We start from the raw sequence: 21,090 nt of genomic DNA, 5'->3' as shown, positions 1-21,090 counted from the left end.
TTTCTACTGAAGCATATATCACACTGCATGTGGCAGATACCAACGACAACCCGCCCACTTTTACTCAGGCCTCCTACTCATCCTACATCCTAGAGAACAATCCCAGAGGTGCCTCCATCTTCTCTGTGACTGCCCACGACCCTGACAGTGACAGAAATGCCCAGGTCACTTATTCTTTGACTGAGAACACTATCATGGGAGCACCTCTCTCTTCCTATGTCTCCATCAACTCTGACACTGGTGTCCTGTATGCACTGAACTCTTTTGACTATGAGCAGCTTAGAGAGCTACAGCTATGGGTGACAGCCAATGATAATGGGGATCCCCCACTCAGCAGCAATGCATCTGTGACTCTTTTTGTGCGGGACCAAAATGACAATGCTCCTGAGATCCTGTACCCCACAATTCCCATGGATGATTCCACGGGGGTGGAGCTGGCCCCCCGCTCAGCAGAGCCTGGATACCTGGTGACCAAGGTGGTGGCAGTGGACAAAGACTCAGGCCAGAATGCCTGGCTGTCCTACCGCCTGCTCAAGGCCAGTGAGCCAGGGCTGTTCACCATAGGACTGCACACTGGTGAGGTGCGCACTGCCCGTGCCCTGCTGGACAGAGATGCCCTCAAGCAGAACCTGGTGGTGGGGGTCCAGGACCATGGGCACCCCCCTCTCTCAGCCACTGTCACCCTCACGGTGGCCGTGGCCAACAGCATTCCGGATGTCCTGGCAGACCTGGGCAGCATCATTGCCCCTGCCAACCAGGAGGACTCAGACCTCACGCTCTACCTGGTGGTGGCAGTGGCCGTGGTCTCCTGTGTCTTCCTGGCCTTTGTCATCATACTGCTGGCACTTAGACTGTTGAGATGTAGAAAATCAAGTCTACTACAAGCTTCAGATGTTGGATTTGTGGGCCTTCCAGCTTCAAACTTTCTGGGGGTGGAGGGAGTACAGGCTTTCCTGCAGACCTACTCACATGAGGTGTCCCTAACAGCAGACTCGGGCAAGAGTCACCTGATCTTCCCACAGCCCAACTATGCAGACACACTTATCAGCCATGAGAGCTGTGAGAAAAATGATCCCTTATTAGCATCTATAGATTTTCATGAATGTAAGGATGAAAGTTCTTCAGTTCAGGTGAGTTATATTTTGTGTTAATTTTTTTCAGAAGACTTTAATATAAATTTGATTCATGTTTTGAAACATATATAATGGAGATCTTAAAATGTTTAATAAGAGTTTCTACCCGGAGAGATAGCACAGCGGTGTTTGCCTTGCAAGCAGCCGATCCAGGACCTAAGATGGTTGGTTCGAATCCCGGTGTCCCATATGATCCCCAGTGCCTGCCAGGAGCTGTTTCTGAGCAGACAGCCAGGAGTAACTCCTGAGCACCACCGGGTGTGGCCCAAAAAAAAAAAAAGTTTCCAGGCAATAATAAGATTGGGGAAAATGGGTTCTATCATACTTGACCATCAGTGCCAGAAAGTTTACTGCTAGGTCTTTAGCTCTGTGGTCAATCTAGGAGGCACCTGTGCTTTCTTGTGGTTCATGGGGATAGGACTATGCACCATTCAGGGTTGGAGCTCCAGATATGCACCATTCAGGGTTGGAGCTCCAGTCTTTGAATGTGCTAGGAGACACATAGCCCCAACTCCTAAACTATTTTCCAGTTCCTTTAAAAATTTTCAGACATTGTACCATTATTATTTTGGGCTAATTTAGAAGTGATACTATTAATTGGGCTCTAATCATCATAAATGTTTTACTTGCTTTTTGAACACTCAGACACAAGTGATTTAGTGTGAATTCTCAATCTTTTAAAAAAACTCCAATATTTCACTATAATTTTTATGTCTAATTCATTCCTTATTAAATAGTTATCCAGACCACAAATTATAGTACAAGGGTTGAAGAGTTTGCCTTGCCTTCTTCTCAGGTTCAATCCCCAGGCATCACCTGGTCTCATGAGCATTGCTAGGAGTGACTTCCAAGTACAAAACTATGAGTAAATCTATGTACTTCCAGGTGTGGTTCTACCTTCCCCCCAAATAATTATCCAATCTCACACAGCATATTAGTTTTATGCATGTGTATTTCAATTTATGTATCTATTCTTGAATTTATTAATTTATAAATCTAAATCTAAGCCCCATAGTACCTTAGTAAAAGATGTCTTATAATTTCTAGAATTTTTTAGTGTTGTGTATCTAAAACAACAATTTATGTATTTATTTTTGTTTGGGGCCACAACTGCTGCGCTCAGAGCTTACTCCTGGCTCTGCACTCAGGATTCTCTTCTGGCAGTGCTCAGAAAACCATACAGGGAATGGAGATTAAACCTGGGTATGCCCAATGTGCTGTACTATTGATCTGGCCCCTAAACCTTGCTTTTTCAAGATTTTCTTAAACCTCTTTAAACTTCTTAACCTTGGTCTTAATTAGTACTCTCCAAAATATTTATGTTTTTTTTTGTATTTAAACCACACCCAGTAGTCCTGGCTCTGCATTCAGAAATCTCTCCTGTCAAATTCAGGGAACCATATGGGATGTGGAGAATCAAACCTGGGTTGGCCACATGCAAGGCAAATGCCCTACTAACTGTGCTATTACTCCAGTTCCAACAGTTAATACTATTTTGTTTGGGACCACACCCAACTGTACTTGAGGCTTACTTTTGACTCAGTGCACAGGGATCACTCCTATCAGGCTTAAAGGACCATGTGGGGTGCCTGGGATCAAATCCAAATAGACCATGATCAAGACAAGTGCCCTACCCACTTTAATGTCTCTCTGGCTATTAAAAAGTCTGTAGGGACTCTGGCTTGTGTCTTCCTTCTTGTAGCATTTAAGAGAAGTAACGACCAGTGTATAACCAATTGAGTAAAAAACTATCAATCATTTTAGTATACATAATTTCTGGTGCTGAAGATATAATATAGTTGGTAAGGGTGCTTGATTTGCATAACACTGACCCCAGAGCATTTCTCTGCACCCCACTTGGTCTCTCAGAGAGTTTCAGGAGTAAATCTTGAGCACAGAACCATATATGAGCTGTGAGCACAGCTAGATGTGGCTCAAAACCAATAATCACCACTTACTAATATTTTACAGATTTCACAAATATTTTAAAATATGTCAAAAGAGAGTTAACTTTTGTAGTGTTGGAGTGCAAAATATTTAGGGAATAATCACATTATTGACAATATAATAAAAAAGAAGTATGGATGTTACAGGTAATTCAAAGGATTCCAGGAGGTTATTGTATTTTTACAATCTGGAACTCCATATTGAATGCCAAGCACCTGCCGCTCCCTGAGCATTCTTGGGAGTATTTTACAAGCATAGAGTGCCCACTAAGTATGTTGATGTAGTAAACAAAAGAGAAATAAAACAAAGTATTGGAAAACTGTTGATAGAAAAAATTCTTAACTTGCTCAACATGTTATAATATACATAGAATATGAGTAATCATGTAAATAAACACCAGGTTTAATCTCTCCAATCTCCAAAGTCATCATATCAATGTAACATAGGTATAAGGAAGTAATAGAGTATACTAGAATATTTTTCTGTCTTTTGTGGGTTTGGTATTGAACATATATACATTCCCCCAATAATTGTCAGGAATATATTCTGTACTAATGGAGGTGGCATTCTCTAAGCAATTCTGAGATCTGATAGTGTGTAGACTAAATCATTCCTTGTCTATAGTTATTTTAATAAATATATGCGTGGAAATAAAATTTAATTTTAAAATAGAAAGTTATGTGATCAAGAACAGGCAATATTAAGGATTGGTAAAAATTGAGAACTAAATGTAAAAATTTTCAATTCCATGGATGTCTCTAATATGTAACAAGAAATATAACTTAATTATAACTGATGTTGGTGGAGGGGAAGACATTGGAAATCAATGAAAGATTTAAAATGACTTCACTTATTATAATTTATAGATATATTAATACGTGGGATCAATAGACGATGGACTCTCGGATTTCTATGTATTTTCATGACTACATCACTACATAATCCCATTGCTTAGCACAAATGAAGAGTTCAGTGTATATTGTATGGTGAAATAATAAAACAAAATACGAAGAAGGATCATATATAATTCAGTGTGACACTATCGTAACTTGGAAACAAGAAAAACATATTAAAGCTTTCCCTTTGAGAAAGATATTAACATTAAAAAAAAAAAAAAAGAAAGGAAGGTAGTATTGTAGGTGGTTGAACCAAAACACAGAGGCTGCAGTTTGCCAGTACGGACTCTGGGCGCCGCTGTTGGCCAAAGTGCAGAGATGGAGCCCATGAACACCTCGCGCAGCCGCACAGCGTTTTCCCTGGCTGGGACTCCGAGCCACAACCTGTCCACCGCGTCCAGGGCTGCAAAAGAAAGCCAACACCCACGCGCCACCGAACGCCTGTCGGGAGCCCCGGAGCCCCCAACGCGCACTGTCTGCCAGCCGGCTCTGCGGGCGGGTGAGCGAGCCGAGGGGAGCCCGCGGAATGGGGAGCTGCGCTGGGCAGAGGCACCGGGCTGAGCCGCGGCCAGGGCGCCTGCTCTTCCTGCTGGGTCTGCTCCGCCTGGCGCCGGCCGAGCAGATCCGCTACAGGATCCCCGAGGAGATGCCCGAGGGCTCGTTGGTGGGCAACCTCGCCCAGGACCTGGGGCTCGAGGTGCACGAGCTGCCCGCCCGCAAGCTGCGCGTGAGCTCAGAGAAGCCTTTCTTCGCCGTGAGGGCGGAGAGCGGGGCCTTGCTGGTGAGCAGCAGGCTGGACCGCGAGCAGATCTGCGGGAAGAGGCCCGTGTGCGCGCTGGAATTTGAGGCCGTGGCGGAAAACCCGCTGAGTTTCTATCACGTGAGCGTGGAGGTCGAGGATATCAATGACCACGCACCCAAATTCGCGCACAATTCTATTGCCTTGCAAATACTTGAGCTCACAAAGCCTGGTGCTGTATTTATTTTAGGTTCTGCCTATGATGCCGACATTGGTACCAATTCCCTCCAAACTTACCAGCTCAGTCCCAGCCATCATTTCTCTCTAGTGAATAAGGAGAAATTAGATGGTAGTAAATACCCTGAGCTGGTACTGAAGACTCCTTTAGACCGTGAAGAGCAGTCATCCTACCACTTGACCTTGACTGCCTTTGATGGTGGGGACCCCCCGCTGAGCAGCACCGCACAGATACTGGTCCAGGTGACAGATGCTAATGACAGCCCTCCTGTGTTTAGCCAAGCCTTATACAGGGTGAGTGTTCCCGAGAACGTCCTGCCAGGCACGAGTGTGCTTAGGGTGACAGCCACAGACCAGGATGAGGGTGTCAATGCCGAAATCACCTTCTCCTTTAGCGAACCAGGTCAAATCACCAAGTTTGACCTCAATTCTAACACTGGGGAAATTGCGATTCGAAATGCATTAGATTTCGAGGAAGTCAGGAGTTACTCCTTCCTTTTGGAAGCAAAGGATGGTGGAGGACTGGTGGCCCAATGTACCGTGGAGGTCGAAGTTCTAGATGTCAACGACAATTTCCCCGAAGTGCTATTTCAGTCCCTTCCGGGCATCATTATGGAGGACACCAAAGTGGGGACACACATCGCCCTGCTCAAAATTCGAGACAAAGATTCTGGACACAATGGAGAAGTGGTTTGTAACTTAGAGGATGATGTTCCATTCCAAGTACTCTCGTCGTCGAAAAACATCTATAAAATAGTGACAGATGGAGTTTTAGATCGAGAGCAGACACCAGAGTACCACCTCGTCATTACTGCCACCGACAGGGGTCAACCGCCACTCACCTCTACCTCAAACATCACTCTCCACATAGGCGACGTCAACGACAACGCCCCGGTTTTCCAGCAGGCGTCCTACGTGGCCCACGTGGCCGAGAACAATCCTCCAGGCGCCTCCATCGCCCAGGTCAGCGCCTCGGATCCCGACCTGGGCCCCAACGGCCAAGTCTCCTACTCCATAGTGGCCAGCGACCTGGAGCCTCGCGAGCTGGCGTCCTACGTGTCTGTGAGCGCGCACAGCGGAATGGTGTTCGCGCAGCGCGCCTTCGACCACGAGCAGCTGCGCGCCTTCCAGCTGACTGTGCAGGCCCGCGACCAGGGCACGCCCGCGCTCAGCACCAACGTGAGCCTGCGCGTGCTGGTGGGCGACCTCAACGACAACGCGCCCAGGGTGCTGTACCCCGCGCTGGGGCCCGATGGCTCCGCCCTGTTCGACACGGTGCCGCGAGCCGCGCAGCCCGGCTACCTGGTCACCAAGGTGGTGGCGGTGGACGCCGACGCGGGACACAACGCCTGGCTGTCCTACCACGTGCTGCAGGCCAGCGAGCCTGGGCTCTTCAGCCTGGGGCTGCGCACGGGGGAGGTGCGCACTGCGCGCGCCTTGGGCGACAGGGACTCGGCGCGACAGCGCCTGCTGGTTGCTGTGCGCGACGGGGGCCAGCCTCCCCTGTCTGCCACCGCCACGCTGCACCTGGTGTTCGCGGACAGCTTGCAGGAGGTGCTGCCAGAGCTCAGTGATGAACCCAAAGTGTCTGACCCTCAGGCTGAGCTGCAGTTTTACCTGGTGCTGGCCTTGGCCCTCATCTCTGTGCTCTTCCTCCTCGCGGTGATTCTAGGGGTCTCGCTGAGCTTGAGGCGCTCCTCCAGGACCTCAGCCTGGAGTTGCTTTCACACTGGTGTCTGTGCCAAGTCTGGATCCGGGATTGTCCCCAAGTATGAGGAAGGGACTTTACCCTATTCCTACAACATGTGTGTTGCCCATACTGGAAAGACAGAGTTGAATTTACAATATAGTGAGCAAATGAGTTCAGGCCAAGATATTCTTTGCAGTGATTTATCTGGGAACTTATTTCCACTTTGCGATTCCAATGACTCAACCTCCCATCAGGTGAGTTTTCTTTCTGCAAGTTCTTCTTCTCATGCTGTAACCAATTCTCTATACTCATTGGAGTATGCACAATTTAAAATCTAATGAATTGCCTTAAGAATATGTAGACAATTAATCTCCATACTGTTCTTTAGAAGAGATTGGTAGAGGAGTTATGTTGTGGATTTGATGTCCTCCCAGTTTTATACTTACTAGCACCAGGAGGTTGTTTTTGTGTGCAAGGAAAATACAGGCTATGAAATAGGAATCAATTTAAGTATTGAAGCAAATGAGTTCAGAGTAAAATTAGGTAATTTTCTAAGCTAAGATTTTCTATTTTTACTAATGTTGATCCACACCTGTTGGACACCTGGTGCTGCTCTCAGGACCTTGTGGTGCTCCTGGCTTTCTAAGAGGTATGTCTACTGGTAGTGCTCTGGGACAATATGGAGTGCCTAGAATGGAAAACAGGTTGGCTATGTGCAAGACAAAAGCCTATACTTTCTTTCTGGCACTTCTGCTGATTTTTTTTAAACTTTATTGATTGATTGGTTTCTGGGCCATACCCGACCGTGTTCAGGGTTACTTGATGGGTCCCGTTCACTGCTTTATTGTTTTTTTGTGAATCTGCAAAGAGCTCCCAGAATGAGAAATTGAATCCCATCCCTTTGTCCCCTTTTGGGAGGAGATCTTGGTAATATTTATCCACGGCAAATAATCCACACAGACAGGAGGGTTAGGTTGGGCGAAGAGAGTCCTTTGTCAGCCTGCTGCTAGTTCCAAAACACACCTCGAGCCAGCCAGCCAACTCTGGCAAAAGACCCCGAACACCTGGCACCCCAGCTATTTATTTGGCTCTCCACAGTGCCCCCACCTGGAAGGTCAAGGTGGGACAACAGGGAAAGAATAATCTTATGGAAATATTTTCATATACAACAGTTACTCTTAGCTGTGCACTCAGAAATCACGTGGCAGGCTGGTGAACCATATGGGATGCCAGGAATCAACCCAGATCCCTCCCAGGTAGGCCACATGCAAGGCAAACACCCCACCACTGTGCTATCTCTGGAGCCACCTTTTGCTGATTTTTTTTTTTGGCCACACCGAGCAGTGCTCAAGGGTTACTCCTGGCTATCTGCTCAGAAATAGATCCTGATAGGCACAGGAGACCATATGGCACACCAGGATTTGAACAAACCACCTTAGGTCCTGGATTGGCTGCTTAGAAGGCAAACACTGCTGTGCTATCTCTCCGGCCCCTTTTCTGCTGATTTTTTAAAGTCAAATGTAACCGGCTTCTGGGGCTGGAGAGATAGTACAGTGGGTAGGACACTTTTTATGTAGCCTACCTGTATTGGATCTCAAGCACCTGAGCACAGCCACGAGTGATTCCTGAGTTCATAGCCAGGAGAAACTCAAGCATCACGAGGTGTAAGACAAACTCCTCCAAAATGAATTGATTTATCATTTATTTATAGTACTCTAAAATGTTGAGAATTTTTACCCCTTATGTGTATAACTCTCTCCACAATCGTCACCAAAGTTCTAGTGTCATCATGTCTCCATGAACTGACTTTAGTGTTATGGTTTACACACCTGTCTTATATTTCGCCTGTTTAGAAAATTCTAATACTAATTAAGCATCTATCTTTTTTTAAGTTTTATTTTGACCATACTTCCTTACATATCTTTAACAGTAGTATTTTAGGTACATATTAACATTGAATCAGGGAATTCCCATCACCAAATTTGTCCTCCCTCCTCCCGTTCCCTTCTTGCAACCCATATCCCCCACCCTCACCCCACAGGCTGCTAGAGCAAGTGGTCCCCTCTGTGTCTTAGCTTACTACTAGTGATCATATATTTGTTTGTTCCTGGTACCTTCCCTTGTTTCCCCCTCTATTTGAGAGGCAGAGCTAGATACTTTGAGTTATAAGCATCTTTCTATCTTAAGCTGGAATGATAGAGATGAACCCATTGTACTTGTTTGCAATGCACTAGTGTTGTGTCCATTTGTAAAGTCATTTTACATAGTATTAGGTTCTTTTTTTTGGGGGGGCTACACCTAGTGATGCTCAGGAGTTACTCCTGGTTATGCACTCAAAAATCACTCCTGGCTTGGGATACCATATGGTATACTGGTTAATTCAGTGGTCGGCAACCTGCGGCTCGTGAGCCACATGTGGCTCTTTACACGTTTAATTTGGCTCTTCTGTGTGCTGGGCAGCTACTCCAGAAGTCAGGACTCTGCTCCTAGCCTCTGTCAGTGTGCGCCCTGTGTGGCTCTCAAAATAAATTTCAATCGTGGTTTTGGCGAGATTTGGCTCAGTTGAAAAAAAAGGTTGCCAACCACTGAAATTGAACCGAAGTCTGTCCTAGGTTAACACGTGTAAGGCAAATGCCCTACTGCTTGCGCCACCACTCAGACCCCATAGGTCCATTATTCTTATCAAAAGCAAAGCAGTGTTCTTTGAACTTGAGACATAGACTTTTCATGACTGATATCTATTGAATCTCTATATCTCTCTCATTCATAATATTAACATATAATATTTTATAGGTGGCTTTCCTTAGTGGTCTTTAGGAGTCTTCATGCTTTGACTGGTAGTGTGGGTCTGATACTTTATGCTTTGACCTTTTGGTGCTTGATAGCCATTAGATTTACACCAAGTATTTCTAGGGTCAGTCAGTGCTGGGGACTGAATTTAGGGTCCCAGACATGTTTGGCATATACTTCATCTTTTTGAACAATCTCCCTTGTACTAGTACAAAATTGTTAAACTCTATGTTTTGCAACCCTAAACTAATATAAGTAGTTTTCTAATAATCATTCCACCACCTTCAAGAAAAACTAGAGTCTAGAATTTTTTCAAATTATAGACAAAATTACTAATCTAATGTTTATACAAAGATGATAGTACATTGGCAGACGATATAGTCAATGATGGTATATTTGTCAGTCTTTTTCTTTTCTCACTCAGAAACTGCCTCCATTTAGAGCTCTTTAATAAACTGTTGAAGGAAATAGTTATGTTTTATTGACCCTTTCTGAGTCTAGTGCTCATAAAACATTCTTTACCTTTCTGTGGTTCTTTTGATCAGAGTTCTACCTAAATTGATATTAACTTTATAATATATGTCCACCCTAAAGAAGTCCAATTTTAGCTTGCTCTCAAATGTAATCATCTCTTATTGGTAGAAGAATTGTATTGAGATATGCTTTTCTTTAGGAAAAAATGAGTAAGCAAAATAACAAAACTATATTATCTTTGATTAAACTTCTAAGTTAAAACTTTATCCTGGTAAAATAAAATCATAAGATTAGAAACTTTATTAAATTTTCACTTGAGATAAAATATAAATGCAAAAACAACTTCCAATCAATAATCTCCAGTAGACCTTCCTTAGTCAGAAAATTATTTCAGTGACAATTATATTTCTTAGATTTTTAAATCTATACACCATAGAATTTGAGGAAAGTTATAATAAATATTTGAGCATATGTAAATAAAATATATAGCGGAATTGCAATCTAGAAATTTGAATAAGTAAATATTAAGCTCACGCATAAATAAGGTCATTTAACAACACTTTGAAGACTTTAGCCATAACTCCATCTAAAATCATTGGCCCAAAGAAAAGTTGCTTATATTGTTTTATTATTTGGAGGTTGCTGGGTCAGATCGTAGTCTCATAGTCACTCGGCTCTGTGCTCAGAGGTCACTCCTAGCAGTACTGAGAGGATTTTATGCTGTACTGGGGACAAAACTTGGGTTAGATGAATGCAAGACAAGTGTCTAACGCTATGCCATACCTATGGTTTGTTTGTTATAAACATATTCTATTTACAATTGATTAAAATATAACAATTTAGTAACTTAGTTTCCAGCATTTATTTTATAAAATATGATGATTAACAAATATAAAACAAACTTTATGAAATAAGGAGGGAGGTTTGAATGTAAATGGATGCAGTATCTGCTTAGGACTCTAAGCGGCGCTGTTTATCTACGTGGAGAAAATGTAACCAAACACCATCCCTATGCTCACTTGTACCTCCTCTAAAACGCCGGCAGATCTCAACAGCCAAAGCAGGGCGACAAAGAGATATCATCTTTAAATTGGGAGGCACATTAGCGTTACAGAAGATTCTCTCCGCCCGATGCAGCAAAGATAAAGAAGATATATTTACCTCATTAAAATTCTGAGAGGATCTTATTTTGAGAAAACAATGGCCGTCCCAAATTACTACGGAGGACGGGGAGATACTATCCTGTTGTGCGCGCTTCTGGGCATGCTGTGGGAGATCGGGCGGGGACAGATCCACTATTCCGTGCCTGAAGAAAGCGACAAAGGAACCTTCGTGGGGAATATCTCCAAGGACCTGGTACTGGAGTCACAAGACCTGACAAAATATGGAGTCCGCATCATTACCAGAGGTAGGACACAGCTCTTGGCTCTTAACCCGCGGAGCGGCAGCCTGGTCACTGCAGGCAGGATAGACAGGGAGGAGCTCTGTGCCCAGAGCTTGCGCTGTCTAGTTAACTTTAATGTCCTGGTTGAAGACAGAGTGCAACTTTATGGAGTAGAAATTGAAGTAACTGATGTGAATGACAACGCTCCAAAATTTCAAGTTGAACATCTGGAAATGAAAATTAACGAAATAGCAGCTCCAGGCACAAGATATTCGCTACCAGAGGCAGTGGACCCAGATGTGGGTGTAAATTCCTTACAGAGCTACCAACTCAGCCCCAATCATCACTTCTCCCTGGATGTGCAAACAAGAGATGATGGGACTCTGAACCCAGAGCTAGTGCTGCAGCGCGCCCTGGACCGCGAGGAAGAGGCTGCTCACCACTTGGTCCTCATCGCCTCTGATGGAGGTGAGCCACGTCGGTCCAGCACGCTGCATATCCAAGTCACTGTTCTGGATACCAATGACAATGCTCCAGTTTTTGCTCAACCCATTTACCGAGTGGAAGTCCCAGAGAGTGTGCCCCCAGGCACCAGGCTGCTTACTGTGAAAGCTAGTGACCCTGATGAGGGAACCAATGGAGAAGTGGCATATAAATTCTGGAAAGTTAGTGAAAAACAATCAAGATTGTTCCAGCTGAATGAACATACTGGGGAAATATCAACAGAAAAGAGCTTGGATTATGAAGAATGTGCATTTTATGAAATGGAAATACAAGCTGAAGATGTTGGTGCACTTCTGGGGAAGACTAAAGTTATTGTTTCAGTGGAAGATGTAAATGACAATAGACCCGAAGTCACAGTTACATCTCTGTTTAGCCCAGTCTTGGAAAATACTCTTCCTGGAACAGTAATTGCTTTCTTGAATGTCCATGACCAAGACTCTGGGAAAAACGGTCAAGTTGTCTGTTACATAAGCGATAACTTACCTTTTCAATTAGAGAGATCAGTGGACAATTATTATAAGCTGCAGACACGGACATATTTGGACCGAGAAAAGATTTCTGTCTACAATATCACAGTGATGGCCTCAGACCTAGGGACTCCACCTCTTTCTACTGAAGCATATATCACACTGCATGTGGCAGATACCAACGACAACCCGCCCACTTTTACTCAGGCCTCCTACTCATCCTACATCCTAGAGAACAATCCCAGAGGTGCCTCCATCTTCTCTGTGACTGCCCACGACCCTGACAGTGACAGAAATGCCCAGGTCACTTATTCTTTGACTGAGAACACTATCATGGGAGCACCTCTCTCTTCCTATGTCTCCATCAACTCTGACACTGGTGTCCTGTATGCACTGAACTCTTTTGACTATGAGCAGCTTAGAGAGCTACAGCTATGGGTGACAGCCAATGATAATGGGGATCCCCCACTCAGCAGCAATGCATCTGTGACTCTTTTTGTGCGGGACCAAAATGACAATGCTCCTGAGATCCTGTACCCCACAATTCCCATGGATGATTCCACGGGGGTGGAGCTGGCCCCCCGCTCAGCAGAGCCTGGATACCTGGTGACCAAGGTGGTGGCAGTGGACAAAGACTCAGGCCAGAATGCCTGGCTGTCCTACCGCCTGCTCAAGGCCAGTGAGCCAGGGCTGTTCACCATAGGACTGCACACTGGTGAGGTGCGCACTGCCCGTGCCCTGCTGGACAGAGATGCCCTCAAGCAGAACTTGGTGGTGGGGGTCCAGGACCATGGGCACCCCCCTCTCTCAGCCACTGTCACCCTCACGGTGGCCGTGGCCAACAGCATTCCGGATGTCCTGGCAGACCTCGGCAGCATCATTGCCCCTGCCAACCAGGAGGACTCAGACCTCACGCTCTACCTGGTGGTGGCAGTGGCCGTGGTCTCCTGTGTCTTCCTGGCCTTTGTCATCATACTGCTGGCACTTAGACTGTTGAGATGTAGAAAATCAAGTCTACTACAAGCTTCAGATGTTGGATTTGTGGGCCTTCCAGCTTCAAACTTTCTGGGGGTGGAGGGAGTACAGGCTTTCCTGCAGACCTACTCACATGAGGTGTCCCTAACAGCAGACTCGGGCAAGAGTCACCTGATCTTCCCACAGCCCAACTATGCGGACACACTTATCAGCCATGAGAGCTGTGAGAAAAATGATCCCTTGTTAGCATCCATAGATTTTCATGAATGTAAGGATGAAAGTTCTTCAGTTCAGGTGAGTTATATTTTGTGTTAATTTTTTTCAGAAGACTTTAATATAAGTTTGATTCATGTTTTGAAACATATATAATGGATATCTTAAGATATTTAGGAAGAGTTTCCAGGAAAGTAGAGTGCAGGGGTAGGGATTCTGTCATACTTGACCATCAGGGTCTGAAAATTTTGTTCAGTCTTATCTCTGTCGTGAGTTTGGGAGGCAACTGTGGCTCCTTGTGTTTCCTGGGGACAGGGCTATGAACCATTCAGGGTTGGAGTTCCAGTCTTTGAATGTGCAAGGAGACACACAACCCCCACTCCTAAGCTATTTTTCAGTGCCTTTAAAATATTTTATATATTGTACCATTATTTTTTGGGCTAATTTAAAAGTGATACTATTAATTTGGGCTTTAATTATCAGTTTGTTTCTCTTGCTTTCCAAACACAAGTGATATACTGTGAATCCTCAATCTTTTCAAGACTCCAATATTTCACTATGATTTTCGTTTGTTATCATTATTTATGAAATAATTGTGCAGGCTAGAAATTATAGTATAAGATAGAAGAGTTTACCTTGCCTTCTTCTGACTCTGGTTTGATCCCCAGGCATCACATGGTCTCCTGAGCATTACTAGGAGTAACTACCAAATACAAAGCTATGAGTAAACCTATGCATTGCCAGCTGTGGTTCTACCTTCCCCCAAATAATTATTCTTTCTCACACAAAATATTAGCTTTATGCATGTGTATACCAATTTATATACCCATTATTGAATTTATGAATATTTCTAAATCTAAACCCTATAGTGCTTTAGTGAACAATAGTCTTATAATTTTAGGTTTTTTTATGTTGTTTATCTAAAACAATAATTTATGTTTTTAATTTGGTTTGGGGCCACACCTGCTGTGCTCAAAGCTTACTTCTTGCTCTGCACTCAGGAATCTCTCCTGGTAGTGCTCAGGAAACCATACAGGTGATGGGGATTGAATCTGGGTATGCCCTATGTGCTGTACTATTGTTCTGGCCTCTAAACCTTGGTTTTTCAAGATTTTCTTAAACCTCTTTAAATTCTTAACCTCTGTCTTCATCAGTACACTCCAAAATATTTATGGACTTTTGGTATTTAGACCACACTCAGTAGTCCAGGCTCTGCATTCAGAAATCACTCCGGGCAGATTTGGAGAACAATATAGGATGCAGAGGATCGAATGAGGGTTGGTTGCATGCAAGGCAAACACCCTACTCATTGTGCTATTGCTTCAGCTCCAATATTTATAATTTTTGTTTGTTTGGGACCACGCCCAACTGTACTTAAGACTTACTCTTGTCTCTCTGCTCAGAAATCAATCCTGTCAGGCTTGGAGGACCATCTACAGTACCAAGGATCAAATCCACATAGACTATGTTCAAGACAAGTGCCCTACCCACATTAATGTCTCTCTGGATCTTAAAAATTCTGTTGGAACTCTGTCTTATGTCTTCCTTGTAGCATTTTATAAAACTAACCACTGTATAATCAAATGAGTAAAAAAACATTATTAATCATTTTAAGTATAAATAATTTCTGGTGCTGGGGATATAGTATAGTTGGAAAGGGTGTTTGATTTACATGAGACTGACCCCTGATCATTTCTCTGCACCCCGAATGGTCTCTCAGACACTTTCAGGAATGAATCTTAAGCAAAGAGCCAGGGATGAGATGTGAACAGAGCTAGGTGTGGCCCCAAACCAAAAATAACTCATTTCATAAAGATTTTTCAGATTTCACAAATATTTGTAAATATGATGAATGAAAGTTAACTTAAAATTTTTGTACCGTTGGAGTGCACAATTATTTAGGTAATAATTACACTATTGACACTACAATTTATAAAATGAAGTATGGGGTTTAGAGACAAAAGTACTTCAGGAGGTTAGAATGTATTTTTACAATCTGGAGCCCCCATATTCAGTGCCCAGCACTTATTTTTTGCCTGATAACTCTTGGGAGCATTTTAAAAGCAAAGACTACCACTGATCACTGTTGATATGGCCAACAAAAAAGGAATAAAGCAAATTATGTGGAAAAGTGTTAATAGAAAAGAAAATCCCTAACTTGCTCAATGTGTTTTTATTTTTATGCAAAAAATAGCATGTGAAATACATAGTATAAATACTAATACTCATGTAAATAAACACCATTGCTTTATCACATCAGTTTCCAGAGTCATCATATGAATATAACATAGGCATAAGGAAGTGATAGAGGATACTAGAATATCTTTTGTATCTTTTTGTGGGTTTTGTATTGAACATACATACATTTTCCCAATAATTTTCAGGAATGTATTATGTACTAATTGTGGTGACATTCTCTGAGTAATTTTGAGATATGACAGAGTAGACTAAATCATTCCTTGTCTATAGTTAATTTAATGAACACATTTTAAGCGTGAAAACAAAATTTAATTTTAAAATAGAAAGTGATGTTATCAAGAACAGGCAATATTTGAGGATTGGTACAAAAGTGAGTACTAAATGCAATACTTTTCAATACCATGAGTGTCTCTAATATGTAACAAGATATATAACTTGGGGCCGGAGAGATAGCATAGAGGTAAGGCATTTGCCTTTCATGCAGAAGGTCATTAGTTTGAATCCCGGTATCACATATGGTCCCCCGACCCTGCCAGGAGCGATTTCTGAGGGTGAAGCCAGGAGTAACCCCTGAGCGCTGCCGGTGTGACACAAAAAGCAAAAAAAAAAAAAAAAAAAAATATATATATATATATATAACTTAATTACAACTGATGTTGGTGGAGGGGAAGGCATTGGAAATCAATGAAAGATTTAAATGTTAAAATAGCGTCACTTATTATAATTCATAAATATATTAATGCGTGGGATAATAGATGATGAACTCTCAGATGTCTATGTATTTTCATGACTACATCACTAATCCCATTGCTTAGCACAAATGAAGAGTTCAGTGTCTATTGTATGGTGAAATAATAAAACAAAATACGAAGGATCATATAAAATTCAACGTGATACTATAGTAACTTGGAAACAAGAAAAACATATTAAAGCTTTCCCTTTGAGAAAGATATTAACATTAAAAAAAGAAAGGAAGGAAGGTAGTATTGTAGGTGGTCGAACCAAAACACAGAGGCTGCAGTTTGCCAGTACGGACTCTGGGCGCCGCTGTTGGCCAAAGTGCAGAGATGGAGCCCATGAACACCTCGCGCAGCCGCACAGCGTTTTCCCCGGCTGGGACTCCGAGCCACAACCTGCCCGCCGCGTCCAGGGCTGCAAAAGAAAGCCAACACCCACGCGCCACCGAACGCCTGTCGGGAGCCCCGGAGCCCCCAACGCGCACTGTCTGCCAGCCGGCTCTGCGGGCGGGTGAGCGAGCCGAGGGGAGCCCGCGGGATGGGGAGTTTCGCTTGGCAGAGGCACCGGGCTGAGCCGCGGCCAGGGCGCCTGCTCTTCCTGCTGGGTCTGCTCCGCCTGGCGCCGGCCGAGCAGATCCGCTACAGGATCCCCGAGGAGATGCCCGAGGGCTCGTTGGTGGGCAACCTCGCCCAGGACCTGGGGCTCGAGGCGCACGAGCTGCCCGCGCGCAAGCTGCGCGTGAGCTCCGAGAAGCCTTTCTTCGCCGTGAGGGCGGAGAGCGGGGCCTTGCTGGTGAGCAGCAGGCTGGACCGCGAGCAGATCTGCGGGAAGAGGCCCGTGTGCGCGCTGGAATTTGAGGCCGTGGCGGAAAACCCGCTGAGTTTCTATCACGTGAGCGTGGAGGTCGAGGATATCAATGACCACGCGCCCAAATTCGCGCACAGTTCCTTTGACCTGCAAATACTTGAGTCCACAAAGCCTGGTGCTCGATTTATTTTAGGTTCTGCCCATGATGCCGACATTGGTACCAATTCCCTCCAAACTTACCAGCTCAGTCCCAGCAATCATTTCTCTCTAGTGAATAAGGAGAAATTAGATGGTAGTAAATACCCTGAGCTGGTACTGAAGACTCCTTTAGACCGTGAAGAGCAGTCATCCTACCACTTGACCTTGACTGCCTTTGATGGTGGGGACCCCCCGCTGAGCAGCACCACACAGATACTGGTCCAGGTGACAGACGCTAATGACAACCCTCCTGTGTTCAACCAAGAGCTATACAGGGTGAGTGTTCTCGAAAACGTCCTGCCAGGCACGAGTGTGCTTAGGGTGACAGCCACAGACCAGGATGAGGGTGTCAATGCCGAAATCACCTTCTCCTTTAGCGAACCAGGTCAAATCACCACGTTTGACCTCAATTCTAACACTGGGGAAATTGCTATTCGAAATGCATTAGATTTCGAGGAAGTCAGGAGTTACTCCTTCCTTTTGGAAGCAAAGGATGGTGGAGGACTGGTGGCCCAATGTACCGTGGAGGTCGAAGTTCTAGATGTCAACGACAATTTCCCCGAAGTGCTATTTCAGTCCCTTCCGGGCATTATTATGGAGGACACCAAAGTGGGGACACACATCGCCCTGCTCAAAATTCGAGACAGAGATTCCGGACACAATGGAGAAGTTGTTTGTAACTTAGAAGATGATGTTCCATTCCAAGTACTCTCGTCGTCGAAAAACATCTATAAAATAGTGACAGATGGAGTTTTAGATCGAGAGCAGACACCAGAGTACCACCTCGTCATTACTGCCACCGACAGGGGTCAACCGCCACTCACCTCTACCTCAAACATCACTCTCCACATAGGCGACGTCAACGACAACGCCCCGGTTTTCCAGCAGGCGTCCTACGTGGCCCACGTGGCCGAGAACAATCCTCCAGGCGCCTCCATCGCCCAGGTCAGCGCCTCGGATCCCGACCTGGGCCCCAACGGCCAAGTCTCCTACTCCATAGTGGCCAGCGACCTGGAGCCTCGCGAGCTGGCGTCCTACGTGTCTGTGAGCGCGCACAGCGGAATGGTGTTCGCGCAGCGCGCCTTCGACCACGAGCAGCTGCGCGCCTTCCAGCTGACTGTGCAGGCCCGCGACCAGGGCACGCCCGCGCTCAGCACCAACGTGAGCCTGCGCGTGCTGGTGGGCGACCTCAACGACAACGCGCCCAGGGTGCTGTACCCCGCGCTGGGGCCCGATGGCTCCGCCCTGTTCGACACGGTGCCGCGAGCCGCGCAGCCCGGCTACCTGGTCACCAAGGTGGTGGCGGTGGACGCCGACGCGGGACACAACGCCTGGCTGTCCTACCACGTGCTGCAGGCCAGCGAGCCTGGGCTCTTCAGCCTGGGGCTGCGCACGGGGGAGGTGCGCACTGCGCGCGCCTTGGGCGACAGGGACTCGGCGCGACAGCGCCTGCTGGTTGCTGTGCGCGACGGGGGCCAGCCTCCCCTGTCTGCCACCGCCACGCTGCACCTGGTGTTCGCGGACAGCTTGCAGGAGGTGCTGCCAGAGCTCAGTGATGAACCCAGAGTCTCTGACCCTCAGGCTGAGCTGCAGTTTTACCTGGTGCTGGCCTTGGCCCTCATCTCTGTGCTCTTCCTCCTCGCGGTGATTCTAGGGGTCTCCCTGAGCCTGAGGCGCTCTTCCAGGACCTCAGCCTGGAGTTGCTTTCACACTGGTGTCTGTGCCAAGTCTGGATCCGGGATTGTCCCCAAGTATGAAGAAGGGACTTTACCTTATTCCTACAACATGTGTGTTGCTCATACTGGAAAGACCGAGTTGAATTTACAATATAATGATCAAATGAGTTCAGGCCAAGATATTCTTTGCAGTGATTTATCTGGGAACTTATTTCCACTTTGTGATTCTAGTGAGTCAACCTCCCATCAGGTGAGTTTCCCTACTGCATGACTTACTTCTCTTGCTGTACCCAGTTCTCAATATTTTCTGGAATATGCACAATTTAAGTTCTAATTAGTTGCCTTAAGAATGTGTAGCCAATAAAGCCACCATACTGTTCTTCAGAAGAGATTGGCAGAGAAGTTAAGTTGTGGTTTTGATGTCCTTCCAGTTTCACATTTACAAGCACCAGGAGGTTTGTTTTGTGTGCAACGAAAAATATAGTGTAGGAAATAGGAAAACAATTTACATATTGAAGCAAAAGAGTTCAATGTAAAATTAAGTAATTTTCTAAGAAATGATTATCATTTTTATTTACTTTGGCCCACACCTGGTGGTGCTCAGGGCTAGTCCTGGCTTTGTAAGAGGATGTCTCCTGGTATTGCTCTGGGAACAATATGGAGTGCCTGGGATGGAACCGTGATTGGCTGTGTGCAAAACAAATGCCCTACCTTCTTTAATATCTTTCTGGATCCTTCGCTGATATTTTAAAGTCAAAGTTAACTGATTTATGAGGCTGCAGAGATAGCACAGTGGGTAAGGCACTTGATAAAGCACTTGCTTTGCATGTAACCTCCCTGTGTCCCCTGAGCACAGCCAGGAATTTTCCTGAGTTCAGAGCCAGGAGTAACTTGAGCATCACCAGGTGTGGGCCAAAGTCCTCCAAAACAAAATGATTTATCATTCATTTATAGTACTCTAAAATGTTAGAAGTTTTACCCTTATTTTCACCTGGCCAAACCTCTTCCCCAAAGTTTTACCCTTTCATATGTGTATAAGTCTCACCACATTTCCATGAACTGAATTTACTATTATGGCTTACACACCAGTCTTATTCCTGACTTATATTTATTTTCCCTCTACTTAGAAAATTCTTGGAATTAAGCATCTCCCTACCTTAACATTGATTATCATAGAAATGTTTGCAATGCAGTATGTGTGTCCATCTTTAAAGTCATTTTACGTAGTATTAGGTCCATTATTCTTATCAGAAGGCAGAGCAATAATCTTTGAACTTGTGGCATAGGTTTTTCATGAATGTTATCTATTGAACCTCTATCATCTCTCATATATACTATTAGTATATAATATCTTTTAGAGGGCTTTCCTCCATGGTCTTTAGAGGAGCTTCATACTAGGCCTGGCAGTGTGTATCTGATACTTTAATGCTTTGACCTTTTGGGGCTTGAGAGTCATCAGGGGTACATCCAGTGTTTCTAGGGTCAGTCAGTGCTAGGGACTAAACTCAGGGTCCCAGACATACTTGGCATATACTTTACCTTTTTGAACAATCTCCTCTGTCCTACTACAAAATTGTTAAACTCTATTTTGCAGCCCTAAATGAATATAAGTAGTTTTCGTCTTGTCAATCACTACCTTCAGAAAATAAGTCTTGAATTTTTTCAAATTTTAGACAAAAGTACTAATCTAATGTTCATACAAGGAGATGGTAGTACATTGTTTGCTGTAATCAAAGATGATACATTTTTCAGTCTTTTCCTTTTCTCCCTCAGCTCTTAACTGCCACAGTTAAGATCTCTTTAATAAAGTGTTGAAGGAAATAGTTATCTTTTATTGACCCTTTCTGATTCTAGTGCTCATTAAACATTCTTTACCTTTTTGTGATCAGAGTTCTACCTAAGTTGAAATTAACTTTATAATATGTCTACCTTAAAGAAGTCCAATTTAAGCTTGCTCTAAAATGTAATTGTCTCTTATTGGTAGAAGAAATGGATTGAGATGTGCTTTTCTTTTCATTGTATA

The 21,090-nt window shown here is 44.6% G+C and overlaps 1 protein-coding gene across 10 annotated transcripts in view; it reads left to right on the top strand.

The window, feature by feature from the left end:
• Nucleotides 1–21,090, top strand: part of LOC126027838 (protocadherin gamma-C5) — a 200,918-nt gene that overhangs the window by 72,162 nt on the left and 107,666 nt on the right. Inside the window, exons 1-2 of one of the 10 annotated variants that reach the window (XM_049786867.1) lie at nucleotides 4,503–6,819; nucleotides 19,241–19,317. The exons of 4 other annotated variants lie outside the window; for them this stretch is intronic. In XM_049786867.1, coding sequence (XP_049642824.1) covers nucleotides 4,503–6,819; nucleotides 19,241–19,317 — 2,394 coding nt within the window. Of the gene's footprint in view, nucleotides 1–476; nucleotides 1,131–4,502; nucleotides 6,897–11,280; nucleotides 13,552–19,240; nucleotides 19,318–21,090 lie in introns of those variants that run through there. 5 more of the 10 variants (XM_049786861.1, XM_049786863.1, XM_049786857.1 and 2 more) reach the window with 5 other exon arrangements.

The sequence above is a fragment of the Suncus etruscus genome, chromosome 14 (genome assembly GCF_024139225.1).
Source record: "Suncus etruscus isolate mSunEtr1 chromosome 14, mSunEtr1.pri.cur, whole genome shotgun sequence".
In the NCBI taxonomy this organism is placed as follows: Eukaryota; Metazoa; Chordata; class Mammalia; order Eulipotyphla; family Soricidae; genus Suncus; species Suncus etruscus.
This window is presented reverse-complemented; position numbering and strand designations above follow the sequence as displayed.